Consider the following 17,510-nt stretch of genomic DNA (forward strand, 5'->3'; position numbering starts at 1 on the left):
TACACTCTGTCTTTGTACTATGGATTGTACTATGTTTTTGTATGGACGTGGTGTTGGGTGCCTGCACATATGCACACATGGCATCAACGCATGGTGTTGTGTGCAGGCGCCCTACACTCTGTCTTTCGTTTTCTTTTCTTTTATCCCCCTGTTCCCCTCACTGTATATATACTTTTTTTCCCTTTTCGCTTATGATGAATTCCTGTTCTGTTCTTTAACTACATAGAAGTGTCTATTTGTTTGTCTCTAAATGTTTTGATGAATTGAACAATGTGGACCCTGTTGTAAACAAGTGTAAGGCTTAATTGGGTCGTCCACTCACAGTTAACAGTCTTTGTATTGAGTTTGTGCTTGAAATGTACTGTAATTCTGCAAACTGTTAATAAAGATTTCAATCAATCAATCAAAATTGCGCAGTTCTCCTGTGGTGGGAAAAGTAGCCTACTGTAGATGTAGACTACTGTGTGATTTGTGCTGGGCGAAGAACAACAATGTGCAAACACAGCAGCAAGATTTGTGAGTTGCTGTGATAGCCAGGAGAAGGATATATCCATAAAATGGAACACAACCACCCTAAAGACTAATCATTGTGTATATTCCTGCATCGAGTGATCTTGGTACATAGAAATTGATATATTGAAGATTCTGACTTTCAAATGTATCATTTTTGTTTTGATTGTATTACTGTATTGTTGTATTGTTCTTTCTGCTTTGGCAATGTTTTCTCATGCCAATAAAGCCCTTTGAATTGAATTGATTTGTTTGTTATTTTTGACATTCCTGAGTTTGCTACAAGCATTTGGTTCGTGTTCAAACTAGCAGTCACTGTTATTTAACATTTAGAGAGTCGGATAACATCGCCTCACCAGGCTTTCCGCCTCGGAGGAAGTCGTAGGATGGACAGTAACGTCACGCAATGCGACGGGGCCCTTCTGCATTATTTTATGACGCTTTTCTGTGACGTCGCTGACGGTTCCTTGCTGCTCGTGGAGAGCAACAAACAAACACGTCGCAGGTTTCACACGGTAGACCCACTGCTCTGTGAGTGAATTATGTCTTTAAAACCTGACGATTATTTTGTTTCGTTTACTTTCAAATGACAATTTAAACTTGTTGACGAACTGAATGGAAAGAAGCTTACTGTGACTGGTTAAGATTACCTTCAGCTAGCCACACTGGCACTGCTAAGTGCTAACATTATAATGGTTATGGTATTATAAATGAATACATGTTCAAATGAAACACAATGATGTTTGAAAGTACACGTACGTTTACGTTTGTGTTGTTGTAGAAGAGATTTAACTTTTGACAGTTTCTCAAATTGCATACTATAGTCTATAGTACAGATTACCACAGTACAGAAGATGACAATATAGTCTAGTAAAGTCTACCGATACATGGATTTTATTATACAGAATACAGTCTTATCAGTTTATCTCAAACTTGTTTTCATGTCAAGGACCCCACCCCAATTAATATTAGAACCTACATCTGAAATGGCTTTGTGTGGTTAAAATGTCAAATTATAAGGTTTGGGGGAAATGGCAGATCTGACTACAAGCTTAATGGCATCACTTTGATTTATTGAATACTTTATTAAAAGGTCATGGAACGTTTAATGCTAAAAAAGAAAGAAATCACTATTTTTGTGTCCATTGGGGTCCTGTGTATTAATCTGATACATGACTATAATGTTCTAAATGGATACAAGTATTTTGATGCCATCTGGCTGGAGACCCCCTGGAACCACCTCAAGCACTCCTGGGGGTCCCCAGACCCCAGTTTGAGAACCATGTGATGTGTACTGTTTATGTTTGGTTTGTTAGTTGTGACAGACAGGCACAGCAGTCATTACACTACAGTATTATACATTTATGCACATTAAATCATCTAAATTTACTGTAATTATTAATGTGATTATACATCTAACCTGTGGTTCTCAAACGTTTTTGACTCAGTGCGGGCACCCTTGTAATAACCTTTTCATCCACGGCACCCCTAAATTACATACGTCTTAGAATCTTCTATTATGGTACGTCCTATTATTGGACAGACCTGAAAATAAGTTTGTATACTTTACATTTAACCACTTTGATCCTTTTTACACCACGGTATCTGTACATTTCTATCGAAGGACTTTTAACGCTGTTTTATGGCTACACAATGTGTCAGCCTGCAATGCGTTCAGGCTTACGGTCAAAAAAAAAATGTCATTCATGAAATCGCTGTCCTAAAATGTTGATGTCCTCACAAGTACTGTATATTAATTGTGTGTGTGTGTGTGTGTGTGTGTGTGTGTGTGTGTGTGTGTGTGTGTGTGTGTGTGTGTGTGTGTGTGTGTGCGCGCGTGCGCATCAAGGCAGAATGCGTCAGTCATGTCCATGCAGTCGATGCTGCAGGACCGCATGGCAGCAGCGCAGGGCCTGCTGCAGCGCGTGGAGGCGCTGTGCACGGCACAGCCTCACAGCGTGGAGGGACGCGCCAAGCTCTGCAGCAAGCTGAAGGCGGAGCTGCGCTTCCTGCGCCGTGTGGAGGCCGGTACGCCGTCACCTCTTGTCTACACTCATTATATAATCGCTTAATCAACCGCAATTATTTGAGTCATCATTGGAACGTATTTTAGCATTGTCGTTGCAATCGTTACCATGTTGGAGACGTGTTTATAATGTTTTCAAAGGTAGTGGAAATGGAAGATCTACAAGCGAACAAAAAACCGGGAGACATATTTTTGATTGCTTACCTCGCTAAGATTACGATAAAGTTGCTGATGATCGCTCGCTTCATATTTTGAACGATCAAAACCACGCAGAGCTCCTTAGATTACGTGCGCCAAGCTTTTCTTTGTAAACGGTAAACAGGGAAGTGAACGACAACGCGCAAGGCGTGAAAGAGCAAGGAGTATGGTGCAGATTTGCAGAAGGAGAGGGCAACTAAAAAAGACAAAATCTCTTGTATGATATCAATGAAAATGCGCTAGCAAGTTAGCAACCCATCGGTTGGATTAGTTATGACATTCCCACACGTCGTACGGTCTAAATGGGTTAACATGGGAATAACAATTGACAGTGTTGTTCCCATTAGAAATGTAATTTTTATGTTCCAACGTTAAATGGGAAAACACAATTGAATCGTTATCATTTGTGTGACAATTAAAAGTAAAATGTCATGATTGACAGGCAAAGTGCTGATCAAAGAGTCCCACCTCCAGAGCACTAACCTCGCCCACCTGACCGCCATCGTCCAATCAGCTGAGAGCCTGACGGATGTCATGAGTGTGCTGCACGTGTTCTCATACCTGGACAGGTTTGTTTTTCTGTTTTTCGTTCGTTCGCTCTTTTGTTGTTGTTTCTTTTCAATTTCAGCTTAGTTTGCTTTTAGTGTTGGTTTCAGTTTAAATTTCCATTGTAATATGGGGTAGTCAAGGGCGAGATTTAAATTATTTTGGTATGCAGAGAGAGGCCACAAACTCATTAGCCTCAGTTGTTCATTAGCTTGGAATCCCCATCGATGATGTCACTGGTAGACAGGTTTCTGAACTGACAGTCCGAGTCGACAGGAATAATAATCTTATAATGAGCATTAGTGAGGACTGAGAACGATAATGGCTCATTTAAGTAAAACTCAATTGTAGTTTTGGTTATTTTGTAAATTGTATTTAATTCCAACTATAACTGTGTGCTACGTGGACAGAGGTGGGACCAAGCAGTGTCTGGTGGTGGATGTGGTAGCCAATGGCGGACACACCTGGGTGAAGGCCATCGGTCGCAAGGCAGAGGCTCTCCATAACATCTGGCAGGGGCGGGGCCAATATGGAGACAAGAGCATCATCAGCCAGGCCGAGGACTTCCTGGAGGCCAGGTAGGGTTTCCTGTCAAATTTAGGCATTTAGCAGACGCTCTTATCTGGAGCAAGGCAAACGCATGCATTCCGTAGAGTGCGGAGAGATAGTTTTAGTGCCTAAAGAAACTAGGATTGCAGCCGGTAAACCAAGAATTTTTGTCCTGTGCATCTTTATTCATATGTTCCAATGTTCAATGCCAAAAACACAATTAAATCTTTAATCGCTATTATCGATGTGACAATTAATCGCTACCTTAAAAGGCTTAAATTTGCAATCGTGACAGCCCTACATGACAAAAACCCTTGTGTCGTCAGTGGTCAGCAGCCCGTCCAGTACAGCCAGCCCAGCGTCATCTTTGCCTTCTACAACGGCGTGTCCCGTCCCATGGCCGACACCCTGAGGGCCATGGGCGTCAACGTGCGCGGAGACATTGTGGCGGTCAACGCCGAAGAGGGAGGGGCGGAGCAGGAGGAGGAGGAGGCGGAGGCGGGCACAGCACAAGATGGGATTGACCGCAAGGAGGAAGGTGGCAGCGAGGGTGATGATGATGAAGAGAACGATGATGACGATGAAGCAGCACGTCTGACCAGAGTGGATCGAGACACGGTGGTGGAGCGTCTGGCCTTCCCTGAGGTGGGTAGGAATCTAGTTACATTTGGTTTATTTATTTAGATTACATTTACTTAGTTTATTTATTCAGTTTACATGTAGTTTATTTTGTCACAATTGGGTAGTAATTGGTGCAGGATTTATTTGTATACTTTTTGAGGGGTGCTAGGCCCTCCAATACATGGCTTTTAAAGATTACGTCATATGGCAGCCATTCTCAGTCTGAGAGTTTCCCTCCACGGTTGGTTTCAGCAAATAGGCGGCATTCTCTGTACACACAGAGACGACAAAGGTGGTTTCAAAATTAGCCGGTTAAGTCCCCAAAAACGCTGTATCCGTCTGGCAGAAAGGGCAGATCAGCTAAATACTTGCCCGGGTAACGCAGAATACGTCCTCGTCTGGACACCACCTAAGTAACGCAACACATTGTGAGCTTGTAGATTGGCTAGCTCACCCCAGAATAGCGATGCTAGGGTTCAAAGTGGTTACAGTAAAAACAAAGTAACTAGTCATTGTTATTTTCTAGTTACGATACTTTTATACATTTATTTAGCATTTTGTGTTTCCTCTTCCCCACTCAGCTGAAGGTGGAGGAGTGTTGCAGGGTCAACCTGGACATCACCACCCTCATCACGTATGTGTCATCTCTGTCACACGGACAATGTCACTTCTCCTTCAAAGAGGAGGTGCTGACCGAGCAGGCGGCACAGGAGAGACAAGAGAAGGTATCTACGTTGTGCATGACATCACTGTGATGTCACTATCACTCCCTTCACTCAAAAAAAGAGAAGAAAAAAACCAAGTCGGCTGTTCTTTATCACTGATAGATTATTATTTTTTTCTACATTTTTATCCCACGATTGTACTTGTAACCCATTATTTTAAGCCAGTGGCTGACCAGGGGGGGCAGTATAGAGACCAGGATTACTATATGTTTTTTGTGAGGGTACTTACCCTAGGGAGGAGAGAACACGCCCCAAGTGCCCACAGCGTCCCCCGGCGGGACCCTCTAGCTGTGAGGTGACAGCGCTACCGACTGCGCCACCGTGCCCCTGCTGATGAATTTATTACTGCAATTTAAACTGGACCATTTAAAACCTTACATGAGAGACATGCTTCTACAAAATGATTAAAGCTTGTTCTGTCCTCCTTAGGTTCTACCCAAACTGGACTCGTTCATGAAGGACAAGGAACTTTTCGCCTGCCAGTCGGCCGTTCACGATTTCCACGTGATCCTGGGGACGCTTGGCGGACCGGGAGAGAAGCAGCGGGCAGACGAGCTGCTGGCCCGGGTCCGAGTGGTTCCTGACCAGCCTACAGAACGCACACACACACTCACTACCAGTTCAAAGGTCAACCACAGGTCAGTGGTTTACTCTTCAACTACTGTAGAAGTACACATTTTAGTTACTATTAATTGACCTGAGAAATTACATTTTTTGATACTTGTACTCTATCTCAGAGGCAAATATTGTACATTAACTCCACTAAGGTTCAAGGTTGTACTTTATTGTTACATCTTGTGTACAGGTACATAAGAGTAAAACTTATTAAAGATTGCCACCGCCACTATTATTTGACAGCTTTTGTGATTTAGATTCAGATTTAGATTATTATAAAAAACATACCCACTTTGGTATTTGAAATTGCTGATGTACTAATCAAAAAAGTTGGTTTGATTGATTTTGAATTTACTTTACTGTACTGTAAGTGTATTTATTTATTTTTGTACTTTTACTTTAATGCAGGCCTTTCACTTGTAACAAAGTATTTTTGTATTAAGGTACTTTTACCCAAAGGGATGTTTCAGGGATATTTTAATGTTTTTTAAGTTGCTTGATTCAGTGTGTGTGTGTGTGTCGCTGCAGGTCTCTCATGATCTTCGGAACGGGCGACAGCCTCAGGGCCATCACCATGACTGCCAACAGTGGCTTTGTCAGGGCGGCGGCCAATCAGGGCGTCCGATACAGCGTGTTCATCCACCAACCACGCGCTCTGACAGAGGGGAAGGAGTGGAGGGCCACTCCCATATGACAACATGTCATTCAATTAGGTTTGCTTGGTGATCATTAAAGGTAGTTTAAAAGATATTTATTATTTGGGTACAACAAAAGTTTTTCTTTCTCCTTTAAAGAAAAAGGCTAAATAGCTCTATATTAATCATGTTAATAATTGCTATAGGGTTTGTTCAGTAACAGGAGTCTCCAGTTCTATAATAAACATAAAATAGGAGAGAGTACCCATTTATCATTTATTCTGTATCCTGTATGACTTTTCTCTCCTGAATAAATCAAATTAATATCATGACCTGAAAATGGAGGACTGGAGAGATGGGAAGACTTCCTGTTAATGAACGGACAACTCTATAGCAATGATTACTGTCAGACTATAGAGCTATTTAACACTCCTTAACGCAATGACTTAATCACCTTTAATATTTGATGCTGTTAAACTGTGTTTATTCAGTCATGAGCCTTGTTTATTTTTTGGAAGAATTGCTGCAATTCATTGTTTATTGTTTTTCCTACAAGATGTACAGAATGTTTGTCAGTATCTGCAGATGGAATATTTACTTTATGTACAGATAAGTATAAATATCCTGTATGAAATATGTACTAAAAATAATAAAGCATTCGAAGACTGAAACGACACAATGTGACCGAGTTAATTTATACTATAGGATGACGGTGTTGCTTGCTTATACACACTGATATTCAAGTTAACTGAATAAATGAAGCAGTGATTTTAAACTTTTTTTAATTTCAAGGAGCCCCAGTTTGATATAGTTGGGTGGAAACCTTGTTTGTCCAAAACCGTTAATTTTTAGGAAAATAAACTGTTCCAATGGATCTAATGTAGATTTGCCATAACCAGATGAAGCAAATTGTATGAAATGGCCTGAAATTTAAAACTAAGAACGTTCCTTCAGAGCCTGAAGAATACTTTTATTTGGGGGTTTAGACTAGAGTATATGTATGAGTATTGAATCTGTAAACTCGCAAACTCCAACTCAACCAGTTTGATCTGAATTTCGGGGGAATAAAAGCAAATATTATGTACATATATATATATATCTCACAGGTGAAAGTATTTGTTATGCCAAGTTTGATAAACGGCCTACTGATACTATAGCACTGTTTCCTAAACTATATAGTGAAAATAGATCTACCAGCTCACAACACGTTGAGAGCTCTTACACTATTTTAACCATTAAAGGGATATTTCTTTTTTTTCCAACATGTTTGGGGTCATTTTAACGCCTAGTCTGTCTGGCTTTTGTGCATGTGCACCCCAGAAGTATTATTCAGTATTTAGATATTTGATATTCATTCTATCAGACACCAACTTCAAACTAAACGTTAACCATGTTGGATTCATTGAAAGGTTAAGTGGTTAATTCACCGTTTATTTTTGTAAGTTTGAGTTCCACTGAGATAGAACTACCACATCAACTTTTTAGCTCTCGACTTGAAGCGTTTTGGAACCGCTGCTAAACAGGACTTGACTTAACTAGAGCAGCAGTGTCATGGGTGATATTTTTCAGTTGTGTGCTGTGTTTCGCACCAAAAATAATTATCTACATCACACTGCTGTGATGACCATTGTGAACTTGTAGATCTGCCATTTTTGGTGCAAGCAAGTATAAATTAGGCATACAAGCCAAAGGAAATAAAAGACACACTGGCCTCCAAACAGTGGGTCATTTGTAGGTCATGACTCGAGTGAAAATCCTCTGTGGGGACTGAGAACTTGAATCCACTTGAATTAGTCTGACACGTCAACACAAAGAACCAAAACTAACACCTCAACTATTAGCATTACAATACTCACGGTTGCCTGCTTTACATGACTTTAACCTAACATTAAGTACTGTTTAAGTAAGTAGGCAGGCTACCATATACTCACGTCCTCATCATGGCGGTTTCACACATTTCAAGGACATTTCATCCCAACTAGAATGAAAGGGTAAAGCAAGTGATATGTTCTTGTTAAAACTTGTTAAAGTTCAAAGCCATTTACTAAATGGAAAATATATTTTCACATTCCTGAAACCAGTCCTAGGCCCTTTTTGAAACTAGCTCCTCGCCACTCGACCTACACACTTCCACTCGGTTTGAGCATAGATATATAAATAATAGAGATGGCACTGGGATTCCCCTCCCATCCAGTGCCGTATTTTTTTAGGGATGGACCGATGAGACTTTTTGGCCGATATCGATATAATGAATTGCTGTTATGGCCGATTTTTTTTAAGGCTTGTTTTTGTTTGTCTAAACTCTGAAATTAGAAATGTTCCAACTGGTTGACTCTTTTGAAAGCTTCCCCAGAAAACATTGATACAATTGCAGCCTTCATCAAACAAAAGGCTTTTATTAATTTTCCAACGTAATTATTATATAATAAAATATCTGCTAAAACCGATATATTATTTTACCAATACATCCTTTTAAGGCAGTCCCTTCCTTGGAAGGTTTTTCTCTTTTTTGATATATATATATATATATATATATATATACACACACACACACACACACACACACACACACACACACACACACACACACAGTCCCGTTTTAAAACTGCAAAGATATTTGACAAAATCCACAGATGAGTTATCAATGTTACCATTTATTTTAAAAACAACGGTATACAAGTTGCATTTACCAAAAGTAAAAGATAATGCATATATTTGCTGATGTGTGGAACAGTTGACATTATTATAAGATGTTTTGTTAAAAGAAACATCTTTACTGGGTTTCTGAGTTGTATACATTCAAACATTTGATTTTTTTGATTAAAAAAAACCCTGAAGTGTTTAGGTTTGTTGTCACTCGTTGATATATAAATACAACTATACATTATTTGCGTAAATGTAACAGCTTTTTTAACTTATCGTAGCTGTTGGGCAGAAACCTCATATCTCCATAATTATTTATTTTAATCTTTATTAATGCCCTACTTCATAACACTAGTGCCACTGAAAAACTAGATCTGCTATTAGTGTTAGTGTGTGTCTGTGGGGTTTTATAAATACTGAACCAAGTATTAACAAGAGCTGTTGACTAAATAACTACAGATTGGATCCATTGGGGCGCAGGTTTCTTTAACATTTCCTGAAAGTAAAATTCTCTTTTCTTTTTTACATACAAGGTTTCCACCTGACAGTGACGTTATGTTATGTATCGACATCATGGGCTGTATCGCAACACAATGACATCACAGAATGCTTCATTATGTATTCACTACATAATCACATATTTAAACGAGGTATCTCATCCATGGCGGTTTTGGTTTGCTGGTGAATGATCCTTACTTTAGAAAAAAACTAAAAAGAAACATATTCCTTGTAAAATACCAAATAAACAAATTAATCGTTCAGTTTGAGTTGTGTCCAAATGTGTTGTTGTGAATCTACAGATTCCAGCTATACTTGCATCAGGGTTGTTGATTGTTCTGCGTTGTCTTTATAAAAAAAGGTAAATAAAAAAAAAGTAATTTCTCTCAGCACCTTGTTGTGGCCTCCAATGTTCATAAAACGGACCTTAGGTGTGCTGTACTATATGCACTTCCCCCCATATTTTTTGTTGACAAAGGTAACCGATGAACTCGCGCACAACGCAATGCTACGCGTTGTGGGCTTGCATATCAGCCATTTCCAGCTAATGTTCCTCCAACAATAAGGATGCTAAGGCGTAAAAAAAAATATGCTCCTTCTGACATCTATTTTTTAAGTCAGGACACCACACTTGGAGGCGCAGGAGCATCCGAAGGGGGAAAAGCCACCAAATGTTCTGAATGACATAAAAATGTAGTTCTCAATCTCAACTCCCTTTCCCGAAAAACAAAGTCCAGACTTCAGAAGGAGCGTTTTAAACTGTGCCGGAATAAGAGCCAAAGGCGGTTTGGGATCAGAAATAGCGGTGCTGCTGTTCTGTCCGAGCTGATTGGGCCTGCTGCTGTGTGTTCCGTGAGCCTCCCACCTGGACGGGTCTGAGTCCAGACCAGGGGTCCTGAAGCATCTTCGGACTGAAGTACTTCTCCACCCCTCCGTTACGCTGGCCCTGTGGCGAACTCTGAAAACCAAACATCCCGGAGCAATGATTAGCCTACTATTACACTTTCACCACGTAAAAACGTCTCGAAAAAACTGTGGTTAAACAATAAGTAGCCAGCTCAAATATGCAGCTTCACTTTAGAAACAAGCCTAGCCTTGGATCAACATTTATTTCTTTTTTTTTTTTACCTGGTAGCTGTTCTGATGCTGGTTGTGTGGGGAGCGTCCATACGGAGAGCGGAATCCCCCAGGTCCTCCCCGGGGACTGAGACTGTGGCGCGGCTTGTGGTGGCTCCTGCCTCCGTGGCCTCCCGCTGGACCTCCGTAACCTCCACCTCCTCTGTTAAAATGAACCGGAGATCCACCGGGAGAGCCTCCGTACTGACCTCCTCCTCTGGGCACGAAGGACGGAGACCTGGCTCCGCGGGGAGGCCCCCAGGAGTGCGGAGACTGAGGGCCGGGGCCCCACGGTGGAGGAGAGCCGCCCCAGGGAGGAGACTGGAGCCCCCCGGAGGAGGCTCGGTGGCCCCCGCCGCCGCCGGGACTCTGGTGCTGCTGCATGTTGTTTCGATGCATTGTTTAAAGGTTTAAATGCCAAACAAACGACTAGCTAAGACTAAGATAACCAACTAAAGCGCTGTTAACGTAAAAGGTTAAACGTGGCTAAAAGTATTAAGGTAAATAGACTAGACTAGTTGAGTTCGAAGTGTACTGTAGTCTGTACGAAGTGAACCGAACACGAACGAACAAGTAAGTAACCCGCTTCGCTTCTGTTGTTGTTTATATGCACAGCAGCACACAGGAACCGGACATGAACCGAAAACCTGTTCCGTTTCTTAAAACAAGCCACTAGCTGCGATACACCGTTACCTAGTGGTGACACGCCTTCATTACACACAGATAATGTATGTAGGCATTTAGCACTTTGTAGTGCATTTACAGTAGTAAAACAAGAGGTAAATCAGGTAATACATCAAATAGGCCTACTTATAAATAGTAATCTAGGTAGGTATAGCCAGGTAAACCAATATAAACCTATCATCTGAAACAAAAACCAAAGTTGTGTACTCATACTAGGTACAGTATAATTACAAATAAATAACATTTTAACTTGTTTTGAAACATTTGTGTAATTTATTTATTTTGTCACCGAGGCAAACATGGTTAGAACTTGACCATTAAATAAAGGGGTGTAAAGCAATTGTTCATGCAGTTTTGTCATAAAAACGACATTGTGTCAGAAATGAGTCTCTGACTGTTTCTTATGTCTTTACAGTCTTACGTTTCTATTACTCTCTGGCTCTGCTACAATAGCTAACAATATGGTCAGTTTAATTGCGAGTGTGTGTGTGTGTGTGTGTGTGGGGGGGGTGCTACTCAAATATGTGCCCACTTAACACCTGCAAAAAAGTTCCATTGTTCCACTGCATGGTTTTGATTGCCCCCCCCCCCCCCCCCCAAGTGTAAATCCAGCAAGAAATAAAATAAATAAAACAGGTTTCTGTTCTTTTAAGTTTCAGTTCAGGCCTTGATTAGTCCACATAGGACATGTCTTTTGGCTAAAAGACATGTAAAAGACACTATAGCTACTTATATTACATAAAAGGGTATTTCCACAGTAACAACAGCCTTGTAAAGTGGATATCTGTGCTTCAACAACGATAACAAAATGTTTTAATTATAAAGGTAAAAATAAAACGTTTAAAGACGTCAAACGAATAATTTGGAAAATGGTCTGAAATAATGTGTATAGGCTCTACATGATTTGAACATGCTATGATATTGTCACCTACAACAACTTATTGTTATAAATAAAGCATAATGGAACATTTGACATTTAAGGCTAAATAATTGCTACAAAACCAGTGTATTCTATAGCCAGTCATTTTGGGAGTAGATATTTGGCCTTAAATGTAAAATGCTTTATTTATTTTCTTACATTTAGGAAACATTCAGGCACCCACAATGTTAAGATGCGCCCACTCTTTCCTGTTACCATTCTAAAACATGAAGCATTTAATCACTCCAATAAATCCTCTACTGTTACTCTTTTACATGATTTATATTGACATAAATGCATATAAATGCCTTATGGTCCTTAAAACTCACAATGTGTCGTGATGCAACAAATGGCCGAAATGTAATAATCTAAATCTACAAAGTAACTAGTAATACGAAAGATCTCAAATATTGGAGTAAAAGTACAATATTTGCCTCTGAGATGTAGTGGAGTAGAAATACTGAAAATTGGAAATACTCCAGTAAAGTGAAAGTACCTAAAACATTTACTGAAGTACAGTACTTAGCTACTTTACACCACTGCCTATTGTTAGGCCTGTGGTTTGGCGTCTTCCTTCCATTTAGTGTAGCACTATTACTATTACGATCCTTAAATGTCTAGGGTGACATGGTTCTCAAACATTTTAATTTCAGGGACCCCCGCTATGAGAGTGTACAAATTACAGGTCAATTTGGTTAAATTTGTACACACCTATAATGGGTCATTTAATTGAAACCCCCTCAAGGAACCATATGGGACACTACAATTTGAGACCCAAGTGTAGCAGAGTGTTTCCAATGAGCCAACATGCACATACCAGCACCCTGACTCTGTTTTACTAGAATGGAACAGACTATGAGCAATGGTTCTCAACCAGTGGTCCGGGAGGGGGTTCCAGGTCATCCCTAGCTAAATGATGAAGAGTTGGTAACCAAATGGACCCTTGTACTCTTGTAAAATAAAATAAAGTAAATTTTATGCTCTGTTATTTTGATCAATGTTTGCCTGTTATCTTTTCTATGTAGTTAGGGAAAATTCGTTTAAGTTGAGGCAAATCTGGGGGGGAAAATGCTTAGTTGCTGCACTAGCTTTCTTCACAGATGTGTTCATAAAGGTGTCTACTATCACAGAAGTTAGAACAATGTGTTGGGGGGGGGAGGGGATATTAATATATAAAGATCATTAATGTATCACAAATGTATCTAAATTGAAACTAACTGTTGAAAGAGAAGTAGATGGACAAAAGAACAATATTTATCTGATTTATTCTTTTCAGAATAAGAAAGACTTTGTCACACCTTAAAAATAATTAACAGTAAAATAAGGGTGAAATTAATTTGCCAGCTCCTTATACTTTCAGTTAATTAATAAATAAATGAACAAAATATGGCTCTAAGAAAGTATGCTTTTGTAAACAATCTATCTACTATCTCTACTCTATCTGTACTCTTCCATAGTTCTATCTCTACTCTTCCAACTCCCTGGCATCTCCATCACTGCTCTTGTCATCTAGCTTGTTGTTCTTGCTAAATCTGCCATGGCAGTTACCACAAGCAGAAATGCAGTGTGTACACTCGCCCCCTCATAGTTGCAACTGACTAACTTCAGAAGATCGTCTGGTGTGATGGGGTCTGTTCATTGACGGTACAGACTCATAGCCTTTGTCACCAAGTTTCCATCCATACTCCAGTACATGGATGGAAGCTTGGTGGTGGTACACTGGATCATGTACATCCAGTGATGGACTTTGCAGCAGCAGCCAATCTCTGGTCTGGATATAAGCTGGGAGAGAGTGCTGTGCTGCGGCTCCTGTTGTCGGAGGCAGTTTTTCTGGATTGATACTCCCAGTAGCGGTAGTAGTACTGCAAGACTGTCAAACTGGAGAGGGCTATGGACGTTTTGGACATCCAAGCCAACAAGGAGGACATCATCACAGCCAGCTGTGAACTATTCAAGTTCATGTTCCATTGGAAATCGCACATACATTTTTGGGGACTGGAGATTTGACATCTTCAGAAAGCAGGCCACTACTGGGAGTATCAAACCAGAAAAACTGCCCCCGACAACAGGAGCCGCAGCACAGCACTCCGGGCTTATATCCAGACCAGAGATTGGCAGCTTTCATTCATACTCCAGTACATACTGGAGAATGGATGGAAGCTTGGTGACAAAGGCTATGAGTCTGTACTGTCAAAGTGTCAATAGACCCCATCACACCAGACTATCTTCTGAAGTCAGTCAGTTGCAACTGTGAGGGGGGTTGTATAGTACATATTCAGGTGCTGTAAAAAGCAAGGAGTGAAGTGCATTTCTGCATTTGTACATTCTTTTTTTAGTAATAGTAACGTAAAGTATTTAGAAATTTATTCTTCCACTGGTCTGTTGGCTGCTGTTGTATTCTACTGAACACTACTGATGGAACCCTTGAGCAAAGCGCACGCCTCAAAGCTACGACGCTCACTTCAACAGACATGTTGTGAACTTTTTTATTTTTTACAAATATATCTTCATATTCCATATTATGATCGTTTTACAATTGCAATATTGTGCACCAGTGCCGTCTCCAGGCACAAATCAGCAGGGGGGCATACTTTTTTTTCCAAAGGGGGCATTTTTTTACATTTGTAAAACATATTGGTAAAAAATATTGGTAGCGTACTACTGGCCAATCTTGACTGGAGGGGCACAAAGTCTAGCCTCAGTCCCAGGCTTACTTATCTGCGAAAAGAAAAGCCTGGTCACAACATAAGGCAGAGAAGCTATCGGCGGATGTATCCTCCGGAACATCCGTCAGATATATTTCCCCCGGATACGATATTTTCCCGACCAAACACAACACGTTTCATTCGCAGAGAATGTAAACTGATTTGTAAAGCATCAACGTAATTTCCTTGGGTGATACTTCCACCCAAAAAATAGTCTTTACAGCGTAGGTCTTGCCCAGGGTGCACAAAGTCCAATCTCGTAGGGGGGGGGTGACCCTGTGGAGACGGCACTGTTGTGCACAGTGACATCACAGTCATAACATGATGTCATAAGCTTCCTCAGCACCAACCATCGGTTTGATTTGAGCGTGTTCGTGAACGGGTGAAAATATGACATATGCCGTTTGCATCACCAGGAGAATTAATATTTTAAATCAACATTTCGTCACTTGTCTGGCAGAAACCTTGTATCTATTTATCAGGAAATTAAAAATGTTTTCTGGAAAATTAACAAAGCAATACTGCCTCATAAAGTTGGAATTGTGACTTAATATATTGTCAGATACTTGCATGAGAGGAGAGGTGGTGGCTTTAGCAGACAGTTTGAGGGTCCAATGGAATTAAGGTTTTGTCCAAAGCGCCAAAAACAACCCCTTAGATTGAACAAAAGAACACGATAAATTCAAACAAAAACTATTGTATCGTCAGTCAGGAGTGTGCTTTATTATTTACAATATTAAATTTGGCATTTAATGTGTTTATTAATTAATAGTATACTGCACGAGTTATACCAGCGCACACACCGAGTTCCCTTGTATGCCTTCAAAATGTCACTTCACTGCTTTTCAGAGGCTTCGTGTGAAAACACAAATCATATTAATTACATAATTCTATATTGCCTGACAACTGCAATAATGTTCCAGTAATCATATTTACTTTGGGTTGCTTGATAAAAGTCTCCAGAAACTTTCAATATTTCACTTTGGTACAACTTTAACATTAGTGCACGCACGCGTAAGTGCACATGCTCTCCTGGACACACGCCATAAACTCACATCCTCGACTGTCGGGAAGAAACCTTGTGTCTCCATATTTCAACTTTGTACTTTCAGGGATGCACCGGATGGGAAATTCTTGGCGAAACCGAATATAGTATACAGTTGGCCTAATACTGAATATGATTAATATTATATATCTTGTTCTTTTTTTGTTTTACCAGTTAAGTTAAGTGTGTGTGGGAGTTTTAAACATTTTAACCGATGCAAAGTATTAACTCGTGACTCAATAATAACTACATTGGATTTCCTGAAAGGTAACACGTTTTGGACATACAAGGTTTCCACCCAACAGTGACGATATACAAAATGCACTCAAGTGCATCTAAAAGTGATGTGTGGTTCACAGTCTCAGCTGTTGCTGCGGAAACCTCATGATAGTCCTTCAGTCAGACAGACATAGACAGTAACTGAGACAGATAGACAGTCAGACAGACAGGTCTAGAAGGGCATTCCTCCAGAGATCTGTCTCGCCACCTGCTCGTCCACAGTGATGTTGTCGTCCTTGCGGTCCTTATTCCAGTCCTTGAGTCCCTCGGGCAGCGAGGTGTCCTCGTCCTCCCCTCCTGTCCCCTCCACCATCTCCTCGTAGGTGGACTTCTCACTGAACGGCCGTTTCCCCAGCAGCTCCACCATGTCGGCCTTGTCCAGCACCTCCTTCTCCAGGAGACGCAGCGCCACCTGGAGGATGACAAAACCAGGTTCTCATTTCTCAATGCATTTTGGAGCGGTGCTAAGCGCTCACGATAAAGGGCTTTGTGTGTACTGTGTAGGTGTGTCTGTCTGTTTGGAGCACAGAATGCTTTGCAGCATGACCTATTGACCCCTGCAGATCATTGGGGTCATTCACAATGAAGTCATTGGGGCGTGTGCACACACACACACACACACACACACACACACACACACACACACACACACACACACACACACACACACACACACACACACACACACACACACACACACACACACACACACACACACACACACACACACACACACACACACACACACACACACACACACACACACACACACACACACACACACACACACACACACACACACACACACACACACACACACACACACACACACACACACACACACACACACACACACACACAATTTATTTCCAGCTCCTGTTTGTACTGGATCCACTTTACAATTGCATTTAACAATAAATATGAGTCGTCAATCAACCAAACTGCATAACTGCACACATAATAATAATAACAACAACAATAGCTAAGGGTGCATCAGTGCATGGTGATGTGAGTGAGTATAAATGAGGCCGACCTTTTCCACATCATCCTTCTTGTCGGTCAGCAGAGAGTGTGTCCTCTGGTAGGCCTCGCTGATCAGAACGCGCACCTCGCTGTCGATGAGTCGGGCCGTCGCCTCGCTGTACGGTTTCTCCAGAACCATCTCACCCTGACGGGGAAGGTCAAAGGACACCTGG

At 40.9% G+C, this 17,510-nt stretch overlaps 3 protein-coding genes across 4 annotated transcripts in view; 1 reads left to right on the top strand and 2 right to left on the bottom strand.

Annotated features, from left to right (window-relative positions):
• Window positions 1–962: 962 nt before the first annotated feature.
• Window positions 963–7,098, top strand: cUnh7orf25 (chromosome Un C7orf25 homolog). Its single transcript, XM_080778533.1, has 8 exons — window positions 963–1,041; window positions 2,364–2,538; window positions 3,177–3,303; window positions 3,691–3,858; window positions 4,156–4,474; window positions 5,032–5,175; window positions 5,605–5,813; window positions 6,319–7,098. The coding sequence occupies exons 2-8, from the start codon at window positions 2,376–2,378 to the stop codon at window positions 6,482–6,484; spliced, it is 1,296 nt and encodes a 431-aa protein (XP_080634659.1). The 5' UTR covers window positions 963–1,041; window positions 2,364–2,375; the 3' UTR covers window positions 6,485–7,098.
• A 1,961-nt stretch (window positions 7,099–9,059) lies between these two features.
• On the bottom strand, window positions 9,060–11,331 carry mplkip (M-phase specific PLK1 interacting protein). The gene is made up of 2 exons (XM_080778538.1): window positions 10,695–11,331; window positions 9,060–10,524 (listed from the first exon to the last, which is right to left on the bottom strand). The coding sequence occupies exons 1-2, from the start codon at window positions 11,079–11,081 to the stop codon at window positions 10,360–10,362; spliced, it is 552 nt and encodes a 183-aa protein (XP_080634664.1). The 5' UTR covers window positions 11,082–11,331; the 3' UTR covers window positions 9,060–10,359.
• A 3,349-nt stretch (window positions 11,332–14,680) lies between these two features.
• The window catches only part of afg3l2 (AFG3-like AAA ATPase 2), a 15,697-nt gene continuing 12,867 nt past the window's right edge, over window positions 14,681–17,510 (bottom strand). Inside the window, exons 16-17 of one of the 2 annotated variants that reach the window (XM_080778532.1) lie at window positions 17,348–17,510; window positions 14,681–16,726 (exon numbers count right to left, since the gene is read on the bottom strand). The exon at window positions 17,348–17,510 is cut by the window's right edge and continues 32 nt beyond it. In XM_080778532.1, coding sequence (XP_080634658.1) covers window positions 16,487–16,726; window positions 17,348–17,510 — 403 coding nt within the window. In that variant the 3' untranslated portion in view covers window positions 14,681–16,486. The remainder of the gene's footprint in view (window positions 16,727–17,347) is intronic. The other variant, XM_080778531.1, reaches the window with a different exon arrangement.

The sequence above is a fragment of the Protomyctophum bolini genome, assembly GCF_963924005.1.
Source record: "Protomyctophum bolini genome assembly, chromosome: 12".
Lineage (NCBI taxonomy): Eukaryota > Metazoa > Chordata > Actinopteri > Myctophiformes > Myctophidae > Protomyctophum > Protomyctophum bolini.

Coding starts and splice junctions, on each gene's coding strand:
- cUnh7orf25 (XM_080778533.1), top strand. CDS start 2,376: ATGTCCATGCAGTCGATGCTGCAGGACCGCATGGCAGCAGCGCAGGGC. Junction 3,859..4,155: donor GAGGACTTCCTGGAGGCCAG/GTAGGGTTTCCT, acceptor TTGTGTCGTCAG/TGGTCAGCAGCCCGTCCAGT. Junction 4,475..5,031: donor AGCGTCTGGCCTTCCCTGAG/GTGGGTAGGAAT, acceptor TTCCCCACTCAG/CTGAAGGTGGAGGAGTGTTG.
- mplkip (XM_080778538.1), bottom strand. CDS start 11,081: ATGCATCGAAACAACATGCAGCAGCACCAGAGTCCCGGCGGCGGCGGG. Junction 10,525..10,694: donor AGCATCAGAACAGCTACCAG/GTAAAAAAAAAA, acceptor TTTGGTTTTCAG/AGTTCGCCACAGGGCCAGCG.